Below are 12,261 nucleotides of genomic sequence, written 5' to 3' on the forward strand. Positions count from 1 at the left end.
ATGCAGTCTTTATATATATACACAGTTTTTAAAAAAGTACTGTCATTTTAATTGAATTTTCTTTGTAATAAGGAAAGAAGGAAATGTTTTATTTACTGTAATGACACACTCAACACATTTTATTTATGGTTATATGGCATCGGACATATGGTTAAAACCACATAGATATTGAGAGAGGAAACCCGCCGTCACCACTTTATATATGCACCATCCCACAGACAGGATAGTACATACCACGGCCTTTGTTACACCAGTTGTGGAGCACTGGCTAGAATGAGAAATTTTAAAATAAAGTTATTAAATAAGATCCAAGAAAATTATTATAAATTTTTATGTTGTTGTTTTCTATCAATCCATCTGTCCATCCATCCACTTACCTGGATGTTGGTTTGTTTTGTTTTGGTTTGTTTAACCACACCACTAGAGTACATTGTTTTATTAATCATCGGCTATTGGATGTCAAACATTTGGTAATTCTGACATATAGTCTCAGAGAGTACCCCCTACATTTGTTCCATTAGTAGCAAGGGATCTTTTATATGCACAATCTCAGACAGGATAGCACATACCATGACCGTTGATATAACAATCGTGGTGCTCTGGCTAGAGCGAGAAATCCCACCTGGATGAGCCTTATTATTAAAGTGTACCATGAATTTGTAAAAATGGACTCATTCTGTTCAGACTATTTGTTTTTTGGTGAGACATTTTATGAAACCATGATACAGTTATATAAATAATGCAATAGAATTAATCCGACCTATTATTTTTCAATCAGGGCCTGCTAATACTAAATGGACTGTTACTTTCAAGACTGCTAATGTTAGAAGACCTATTACTTATTGTCAGGACTGTACATTTTTAAACGGTTTATTAATAAAACCATATTGGACTGGGTAGAAAAAAGCTGGGGCCTAATTCACTAAACTCTCGCAACTTTCTGATCTCGCAGTGCAATGCTAAAAGACTTGCAAAGAGGATCATTTGTTGTCTAGCATAGCCTAAGACAGCTGTGTGAATTAGGCCCAGATTTGCACCTTGTACACATGTATGTTAACAATTGTCAACATTTTTACTAGTGGATAAACTATACTCTTTTTTTTTTTTTTACCTCTTCCCTCTTCTTAAAGTATAAAAAAAACCCTATTGATTTTGCATTGACAACTTTGATCAACAGTTTTAAGAGTTTTTTCATGTCATGACATTAACATTATCCTCTTTAACCACCCGCATACAATTTGTATGTGCATTGAAATGTTATAACTGTGAAAAGCCCAATATATTATGTGGATAATAAATCTAGCAATTCTTAATTAAAAATAACTGAACAGTGTTTTTACATAATTTGTTACATCCAAAATGAGAGGTAATGGTTAAAAAATGGTAATGATCGAGTGTTTACCGACATCCCGGCACAAAAATACATCAGCTATTGGGTGTCAGACAATCGTAAAATATGAATGAACTGATGATCAACATCAATATAAAAAATTCCAATGTTAAATTAAAACAGTGTAAAGTGCCTTGCAAAGGGAAAATGGAGATAAGCATATAAACATAATTTAATTTTGAAACATAAGACAATTTAAAACATAAGACATAATGTGGACTTAACAAGTCTGGTATAAAAACACTCTTTTGTTTTTAATACTCACCGCATTCAATTTCGTCCGACCCATCTGCACAGTCTATCTGTCCGTCACATCTGTACGTCCCTTTAACACATGCTCCATCACTACAGCGGAACTGCGTCGGTTCACAGGTAACAACAGGTATGATGACTAGAATTAAAACACAAACCAGCATTTTCAAAAACAACGTCACAAAACTGCTAGCAGTAACAAATATCATCTGTTCAGCTTAAAACACTGCATCAAAAGAAGTAAATATTTCACTAATTGCTACAGGTGTATATAAAACCCTAATAAGACAGATAATAAATGGAAGTATTTCATATATGGGACATATCGCTTATAATGTTCATGACTGCTTTACAATACCACTGTGTGATTAATAAAGATATACAATACAATATAGAGAGAACTTAAGTCATTTACATAGTCAGTGGTTTGGGGCATGAATAATTCCCAAGCACACTCGTGGGTTAGTTATTAAGTTTGTGGTCCATTGTTTCACAATTGCTTAGACTAAGTCCAGCACCATCTGTTTGATGTAAGACAAAAATTAGTTCCCTCCTCTAGTGAGTAAAATGTCTACCGTAATGTTCCCATTTCAGGGCTCGAACTTAAGCGTTTGTCTCCCACAGAGATTTAAAATAAAATTGCTGTGAGTAAAACGGCCCACCGACAGCAATTTAAAGCCTGCCCATGGCAATTTTTGTTAAATAGAGACTTTTGAAGCAAATAGATGACTGAAATGTTATTTTGCTGTATGTAGACATATTTTAAATAAACTAATGTTATATACTGGCAGATAATGTACACCAAGTGTAAACATTTCAAACACCATCATTGAGGGGCTTTACCGATTTCACTTGTGTACCATCAGTGATGTCCCCGACCTATGGCAATTTATATCTCAGCAACGCACTTGTGTACCATCGTTAAGTTCGAGCCCTGCATTCTTGGTGATTCGGTCAATAATTAGGGTTACGATTAAACAGGGAGCGCTTCCTTTCAATGAAAAGTAAAGTTTGTTTTATTTAACGACGCCACTAGAACACATTGATTTCTTATCTTATCATCGGCTATTGGACGTCAAACATATGGTCATTCTGACACTGTTTTTTAGAGGAAATCTGCTGTCGCCACATAGGCTACTCTTTTTACGACAGGCAGCAAGGGATCTTTTATTTGCACTTCCCACAGGCAGGATAGCACAAACCATGGCCTTTGTTGAACCAGTTATGGATCACTGGTCGGTGCAAGTAGTTTACACCTACCCATTGAGCCTTGCGGAGCACTCACTCAGGGTTTGGAGTCGGTATCTCGATTAAAAATCCCATGCCTCGACTGGGATCCGAACCCAGTACCTACCAGCCTGTAGACCGATGGCCTGCCACGACGCCACCGAGGCCGGTCAATCCTTTCAATGAAGTCAAGGGGCTGGCGTCACCTCTTTGATAAACAATGAGAGCTAGTCTCTATCTTTTACCATCACTTTCACTGCAATTGCAATTATCACTGCCAAAATCATCATTATAATTAATAACTAATATCACCATCATTAAAACCATTAGCATCATCACTATCATCACAATTAATACCATTATCAACATTATCTCCATCATCAACACCATTACTGTCATCAAGACCATCATCATTACCACCATCATCATCATTATTGCCATCATCATCATCATCATTGCCACAACCATCATAATCATCATCAACTCTATCTTTATTATTATCGCTATCATCGTAACAAATACGATCATAATCATCATCATTATCTTAATCACCAATGTCATTTCATAATCACAAACACTCATCACCATCAGCACATCATCATCATCACTACAACATCATTATTATCACATCATCACTATCACCATCACCACATCATCATCATCATCATCATCACTACATTATTATTATTATCATTTTTTAAATTTTTATTATCACTATCATCATCTCCATCACCATTATCATTATCACCATCATCATATCATCACCATCATCATCATCATATCATCACCATCATCATATCATCACCATCACTATCTCTATAACTCATCACCAGATCCTCAAATGTATTCCACAAGGACAGAAACTGTTTCCAAATATCAGACAAGAGTTAAAAAACCGTTTGTTTTGTTTAATGACACCACTAGAGCACATTGATTTATTAATCATTGGCTATTGGATGTCAAACATTTATTAATTTTGACATGTAGTCTCAGAGAAGATACCACCACCATTACCACCACCATCATCATCATCATCATCATCATCATCATCATCATCATCATCATCATCATCATCACCACATCATCAAATGTATTCCACAACAAGGACAGAAGTTATGTTCAGAAACTGTTTCCAAATATCAGACAAAAGATGCCAGAACATGTACTAACACCATAACACTAATAGAGCATGACAAACGCACACCTACACATATATACATCAACATGCATGTACAGTGGAACCTGTGTTTAACAGACACCTATATATAGAAGTTTTGGAAAGTACAGTACAATTTATATACTGACTTTGATGCTTTCACAAAGACTACTAGCTGTATAGTACTGTATTAATGTACTATACAAACATGCATGTGCATGTATGAATATGTACATGTATGATTTATGGAAAACAACATGGCAACTTCTGAATACAGGTACACTTATACTTTTAGTGATAATTTAGAAACAGTAATATGGCCTTTTAAGGCAGGTTGTTGCTTAAAACAGGCTATGTTGAACTGAATATAGTGAAACCCCTAAAAACCAGACCCTCTAAAAAACAGATCTTTTTGATGGCCCCTTTTAATCAGTGTCATTAAAGAATGGAACCATTCTAAACCAGACATACTTTAATCCAAACTTTTTACTTAGTCCTGTACACTGGCCTCGGTGGTGTTGTAATTAAGCCATTAAAGTACAGAGTTCGCAGCCCGGTACCGACTCCCACCCAGAGTGAGTTTTAAGAACTCAGTGGGTAGGTGTAAGACCACTACACCCTCTTCTCTCTCACTAACCACTAATAACTAACCTACTGTCCTGGACAGACAGCCCAGATAGCTGAGGAGTGTGCCCAGGACAGCGTGCTTGAACATTAATGGATATAAGCATAAAAATAAGTTGAAATGAATGAATGGTCTTGTAGTTGTCTGGTTTGGGGGGTTTCACTGCATTTGATCATTTATAAAGAATAGTAACCTTGCCTCTTTCAAGTGGCTGCATAATACAGGTTTAATTTGTATGATATTAGACACTAGGAAAGCTGTAGTACTTAATCTTAAGACAGGTGGTTGTTTTAGACAGGTGGCTGCATAATACAGGTTAAGATGCATTATAACGATTACTCTGAAAGAAGCATACAGCTCTAAATGATACGACAAATGACTGTCGAGGCATGGGATTTTTAATCCAGATACCGACTCCAAACCCTGAGTGAGTGCTCTGCAAGGCTCAATGGGTAGGTGTAAACCACTTGCACCGACCAGTGATCCATAACTGGTTCAACAAAGGCCATTGTTTGTGCTATTCTACCTGAGGGAAGCGCAAATAAAAGATCCCTTGCTGCCTGTTGTAAAAGAGTAGTCTATGTGGCAACAGCGGGTTTCCTCTAAAAACAGTGCCAGAATGACCATATGTTTGACGTCCAATAGCCGATGATAAGATAAAAAAATCAATGTGCTCTAGTGGCGTCGTGTTCAAATAAAACAAACTTTACTTTTTAACTTTGTTTAAGATGGGTGGATGTTAGAGAAGGTTTGACTGTAGATGTAATCAGGTACCGGGGCACACTTTCATGATATCTGAGTTAATACGTACCTGTACATGTATGCTGGCATGCTGTCGACAAGATAGTGAAACACATGTACAGGAATAAATGAAACGTCAGGACTGAACAAGGCCTTAAAAAAAGTTATGTGTTTCTGGGAACTTGACTCAACCCTATATGTACAATAAAATGGCCAACTTTATTCTGTTGTTGTTATTCACAGGGACAGACACTGATTTTATTTAATTTTAGCTAATTTTACTTTTTATACCCTTTTGTGTATTTTTTTTTTATTTTTTTTTTTTCGTTGATTAAGAATTTTTATAATTGATCCATAGGCATACAGGCTCACATTTCTGTAAGGGGTAAGCTGAATTTTGCCAAATGCCCGAATCTGGATGACAACATTTATTCATATTAGCATTACGACCAAACAGCTATATAGGGTTCCAAACACATTTTTACATGGATTACCACTAGGTAGTACTCAACCAAATAACTTCCGGCTGGGTCAAAGTTCGAGGTGCACCCAACTTTTGATAGAGAAGTGAACACCACAAGTCCTGTGATTGGTTATAAATGTGAGTGTGTTGGTTGTAAAAAATAATAGTTTCATCTGGGTAAAAAAAAAAAGTGCAATTTTATTTCATCTAGTACCAATTTGTCAAGTAGCCTTGTGCTTGAAACATGTATGGGGTACCTGTAAAAAAAAGTACTAAAATTTTGTGTGAAACTAGGGTAGTCATAGACGCTATCCGTTATCTCAGAAACGAGCAGCTTGACCCCCATTTTTTTCTGATTCACTTTAAGTGTAAGGGGTGGTAGTATTTATATCCGTGGCGTTTATGTCGGTTGATACGTTGCAGGTAGGAGTTTTAGCCACATATGTTACTATTGTCGTCTATGGGATTTGATTTGGTAGTATACACCCACTAATACTGTGGGCAGAATGATGGAAATAAAAAGGTTTCAGGCCAGCTCATTTTGGCTGAATTTGAGAATCTGCTCCAGCTATGTCTCTCGTATGCTTATGACTTGATCGTCCCATTAGTAGAGCTCAATCAGTTGATTTTCGATTGTAATTGATTATTGGAACATCATCACTGAAAGTAGGGCTCACATTGGAAATAAGTTTGGTGTAGCATATATCAGGGTTTCTACCAGACGGTAAAACAAGCCTGTATGCCTATGGATTACTTATAAATATTCTTAATCAATGAAAAAAAAAAAATAAGAAAAAAAAAAAACCCACCAAAGGGTATAAAATTAGCTAAAATTAACCCTAACCCTAAACTTAACCCATTTTCTTTTTGGGGGAGGTCCCCTGTAACCCCTGTCAACTGCGGTTGCATTCAGCAAAAATGCAATTCCATAGCGCCATATCCAAAAATTTCTTTCTGGCAGAAACCCTGTATCATTTTTAATATTTCCTTGAAAAATCATTAAAAAGTTGCTAATTTAAAGAACATTTTCTTAGCTAAATACTGAATTTTGTAGCCCCTTTCTATGAAAATTAGCCATTGGCTAATTTAGCAATTATATGGACAGTGTTAGTCTTGATTAAAGTATAACATATCAATGCTTTCCACCCTGTGAATAAGTTTAGACCTGACAACCTCAATATACTGAATAGTAAATTGCAGATATCATGAATATTGTAGAAGACCAGTACCATTTTATCCTAGTCCCTCTGTTTTACAGTACTACAGAGGCAGATACATTACAGGGGTCGCAATACCGCCATCCCAATCAGTTTTTGCGGGTCAACATCATTACTGCTCGGTATATTGTTTTTGCATGTCCTTTCATTGAACTGGCAATTATTTTATGTTTATACATACACATTAGTTCGAGTTAAATATATACCTACATCGAAATAATTGATATTGATTTTACACTACAGATTATAAACCAAGACATTTATTAGAATAATATTTTTAAATTGGTTGTTTTTAATGAAACACAGGTGTCAAACACCTTGAGTCAGCAGAATCTGTAGCTTGCCAAATACATACAGGTAGTGTGTATGTTTGAGTAAATAAATATATGCTGCATATCCTGAAATTAAGACGTCCCTAAATTAATGCGAGTGAAGGTGGGCAGACTAAAATGTGGTATGAAATTAATGTGAGTGGCCTCCCTTTGAAATATTACTTTTCTAATAACATATGTCTGAGTATTTTTCAGTTAAATCCAAGTTACAGGCGTCTTCAATAAGGCCAACTCACTAACATGTCTGTGTTCACATCAATTAATCTGTTACGTCCCTCAGTTGGACAATTAATCTGTTACGTCCCTCAGTTGGACAATTAGTCTGTTACGTCCCTCAGTTGGACAATTAATCTGTCTTGCCTACAGTGACTAGCTGTTTTATAAAAGTATTAGAATTTTAATCTTTGTTTTAAAGTGTGTGACATATAGCCTGCTGGACTATTTCTGGACGAAACAGAAATAAATGTGTCATATTATTAATGCGAATAACACAAAGTCGCATTTTTTGCATTAATACACACATGTAGTATAATTGCATTAATTTCAGGATCTACAGTATACAGACAGAAAAGCTAGTGGTGAAACGGTTAAAAATTGATTATCTGGTGGGAACGTCACACTGGAGCAAGTTATCAGAGCTTGTATAGCGAAGGTTGAATTCATGAGTGAATATTATTATAGTCTGTATATAATATGTGCATATCTATTGTCTATAAACAGCATGTATTTGCTAATTAAATACTTGTGAATACATGCAAAAACGCTGGTGGTAAAAGGGTTAAATAGTGATTTACCTGGCAGAACGTCACACTGGAGTAATTCATCACAGCCCGTATAGCTAATATCGGATTCATTACTGAAAATTATTATAGTCTGCATATGATAATGTGCATGTCTATTACACCTATATAACAATATGTTTTTGGTAAACGCTAGTGGTGAAAGGGTTAATAAACAATGATTACCTGGTGGGAACGTCACACTGGAGTAATTCATATGAGCCCGTAAAGCAAACGTTGCGTTGGTTGTGGAGAATGGAACCTGGTTGATGTTGAATGGAATACCCTCCTGAACGAGATCGTCAAACATCTCCACAAAATAATCCTGAAACAGCTCTCCCGCGGGGACATAGTCATCGGCTACCGTCGCACTGGCTATCACGTTGTTGGCCGTCTCCCGGGGGTAGAAAATTCCGATAAAATCGCCCCTCTGCACGTCAATTGGGTTCTCCAGCCTCACGGTTCTCTTCCCGATAGCTCCGGGGGGCAGGACGGATTTGCGGATCAGGGTGAATTCCGAGTCGGATGTCTGGCGCCACACACCGACCAGTGCCACCCCGGACCGGATCAAGCGGTAGTACTCCCACGCCAACACGCTGCCGTCGCAGGGGAAGGCGTTGTTGATGAGGAGGTGGGCCCAGTTGGTGCCTTTCCGAGGGAGATAGTCAGGGGCTCGGCCAACATAGGTGGGGCAGGCTACTTGCTCTGGAAAATTGAAATAATAATTTAGTTTTTATTATGAAGATTTCAGAATTGCTGTGTTGTATATCCGACATGCACACACTTTAAATTACAACTTTTGGAGTCGTAACAAAGGATAGAGAGAGAGAGAGAGAGAGAGAGAGAGAGAGAGAGAGAGAGAGAGAGAGAGAGAGAGAGAGAGAGAGAGAGAGAGAGAGAGAGAGAGAGAGAGAGAGAGAGAGAGAGAGAGAGAGAGAGAGAGAGAGAGAGAGGTGATAGAGAGAAAGAGTGGAGGAGAGAGAGAAAGAGTGGAGGAGAGGGAGATAGAAAGAGAAAGAGAAAGAGAGGGAGGGAGGGAGAGAGGGAGAAAAAGATAGAGGGAGAGAGAGAGAGAGAGAGAGAGAGAGAGAGAGAGAGAGAGAGAGAGAGAGAGAGAGAGAGAGAGAGAGAGAGAGAGAGAGAGGGAGAGAGAGAGACATAGAGGGGGAGAGGGAGGAATGAGAGAGAGAGAGTGAGAGAGAGAGGGAGGAAAGTGATAGAGACAGAAAGAGTGGAGAAGAAAGACAAAGTTGCAGACAGACAGAGAGATGGGAGGAGAGAGAAAGAGACAGAGAGGGAGATGGGAAGAGGGAGAGAGAGAGGAGAGAGAAAGAGAAAAGAAGAAACATGTTGCCACCAAATAGCATACCGATATTCCTATCGATACATGGACTGTTAGACAGATAGTTTGTTCCTTTGTTTGATTGTTAATATACCACAACATTCGAAATTTCAAATCCACAAAAATCAACAATTTCAAATTGAATAAAATATATGCAGCTTTGCAAGGCACTACTATATGGCAGTACTAAACCAAATAACTTCCGGCTGGGTCAAAGTTCGAGGTGCACCCAACTTTTGATAGAGAAGTGAACACCATAAGTCCTGTGATTGGTGATAAATGTGAGTGTGTTGGTTGTTAAAAAAAAAAAAGTTTCATCTGGACAAAAAATGTATGTAATTTTATTTCATCTAGTACCACTGTGTCAAGTAGTCTTGTGTTTGAAACATGTATGGGGTACCTTTAAAAAAAGGTACTCGAGCATACTGACCCCCATTTTTTTCTGATTCATTTAAAGGGCGAGGGGTGGTAATATTTATATCCATGGTGTTTATGTCGATTGATACACTCCAGGAGGGAGTTTTAGCCACATATGTTACTATTGTTGTCTATGGGATTTGATTTGGTAGTATACACCCATATATACTACATGTAAATGTGCTAGGGTATCATAAAAACAAACAAGAATTCTGCTGAATTAAATGTCTTTTAAGCTTTTTGGAAGGAAGGAAATGTTTTATTTAACAATGCACTCAACACATTTTATTTACGGTTATATTAAGGCCCACACAGATATTGAGGGAGGAAACCTGCTGTCGCCACTTCATGGGCTACTCTTTTCAATTAGCAGCAAGGGATCTTTTATATGCACCATCCCACAGACAGGATAGCACATACCACAAACCTTTTTGGTTCACTGTGATTAACATGGCACAATTACATGTATAAACCAAGCTTCATTGAATAACTTACATTTTTGTCCTTGTGGTTGGGGTGTGTGTGTGTGTTGGTGGTGTGGGTGTGTTGTGTGTGTGTGTGTGTGTGTGTGTGCGTGCGTGCGTGCGTGCGTGTGTGTGTAGCCCAGTAGTAAAATGATTGCTCAATATGCAGTCGGTCTGGGATCAATCTCCGTCGGTGGGCCCATTGGGTTATTTCTCGTTCCAGTCAGTGTACCACGAGTGGTATATAAACGGCTGTGGTATGTACTACCCTGTCTGTGGGATGGTGCTGCTAATCGAAAAGAGTAGCCCATGAAGTGGTGACAGCGGGTTTCTCTCTCAATATCTGTGTGGTCCTTAACCATATGTCTGATGCCAGAATAACCGTAAATAAAATGTGTTGAGTGTGTCGTCGTGAAATAAAATATTTCTTTTTTCTTCTTTTTTTGTGGTCAGGGATGGATTGAACATATCTTATATCTGCCATGTCTTAGACGCCCATACTGTATAAACTGTTTTACTTTTAATATGCTGGCTGGCATGGGGGGGGGGGGTGGGGGTGAGGGGTCATTCATTTCATTTCATTTCAACTTATTTTCGTGCTTATATCCAATTAATGTACAAGCACGCTGTCCTGGCTACACACCTCTGCTATCTGGGCTGTCTGTCCAGAACAGTGGGTTAGTTGTTAGTTGGTTAGTGGTTATTGAGAGAGAAGAGGGTGTTGTGGCCTTACACCTACACACTGAGCCCTTGAGAACTTGCTCTGGGTTGGAGCTGGTACCGGGCTGCGAAACCATGTACCTACTAGCATGTACTCCAATAGCTTAAAGGAGACCGGACACCAAACCATATATACGGCATAATGAATTGTTTGCCGTCATAAACCACAACAGGCAACTACTGCACTCCCCCTATTGACATACAGAAAGCATTGAAAAGTACAATTTTATTATGCTTTAATAATCGACATTTGCTTTAAAACTAACTAACCATCATTCCTTCTGGCTACAGTACATATGTTGTTCCTGCCAAAGTGTTAGCATTTTAATTTTAATGACAATATACTGAACTGACTATAAACATTGTTAACTAACGTAATAATTCATGTTTTGAAGGTGTTTTGTTATAAGGTTAACAAACCAACTAGATCAAGAGACGTTAGTATGGAGTCGTTATGGGCTGTCGGTGAAAATGAATTTGGTAATTATAGGTAAATAAATGTGAAGTTTAAATATTCGTATGTGAACAAATTGCAATAACTTAATTTAATGTATATCTTAAGTACATACTTGTTTTAATTTTCACATTGTAAATGTACCATAACCTGCTGTATTTAGTTGGTGTAAAGCCCGTTCGACGACAATAATGCGTCCATGTTTTAACACAACTTTAGGTTTTTTTGGAAATCGAAACCATGATGTTGGCCGTTTCTTGGGATGCATTGCTGTTACTGTTGCAGTTAAACACTGTGCAGTCAACCATCATATAATTACGTTGACAGTATATAATTAACACTAATTATCTTGTAAATTAAATTCCCGATAAACCTGGAGACAAAAAAAAGAAAGAAAAGACGACTAAAAGGCACAACCAAAGAATCAACACGTGTACCGGTATTGCTTGGTAACTCTCACCGATGACGTATTGCCTTGCTTTCGTTCAGATCTATGCATAATCCCGCCCACTTCTGTTTTTACCCCAAACCTAAGACGCGCAGCTGACCGGTGCCTCGCAGCGAGCCGGGCGTTAGAGTAATGCGGTCTTTGACGCTAACTTAATCCATTATACACTACATGTCTTTTGGTGTCCGGTCTCCTTTAATCATGATGCCATTGAGGCCAGTCATAAAATGTTTT

The 12,261-nt window shown here is 37.9% G+C and overlaps 1 protein-coding gene across 8 annotated transcripts in view; it reads right to left on the reverse strand.

Moving 5' to 3' along the window:
* Positions 1–12,261, reverse strand: part of LOC121389972 (basement membrane-specific heparan sulfate proteoglycan core protein-like) — a 299,120-nt gene that overhangs the window by 191,956 nt on the left and 94,903 nt on the right. For all 8 annotated transcript variants that reach the window (XM_041521661.1, XM_041521663.1, XM_041521660.1 and 5 more), the window contains exons 5-6: positions 8,369–8,887; positions 1,656–1,781 (exon numbers count right to left, since the gene is read on the reverse strand). In XM_041521661.1, the coding sequence (XP_041377595.1) occupies positions 1,656–1,781; positions 8,369–8,887 (645 nt within the window). The remainder of the gene's footprint in view (positions 1–1,655; positions 1,782–8,368; positions 8,888–12,261) is intronic.

The sequence above is a fragment of the Gigantopelta aegis genome, chromosome 15, assembly GCF_016097555.1.
Source record: "Gigantopelta aegis isolate Gae_Host chromosome 15, Gae_host_genome, whole genome shotgun sequence".
NCBI classification, from domain to species: Eukaryota; Metazoa; Mollusca; class Gastropoda; order Neomphalida; family Peltospiridae; genus Gigantopelta; species Gigantopelta aegis.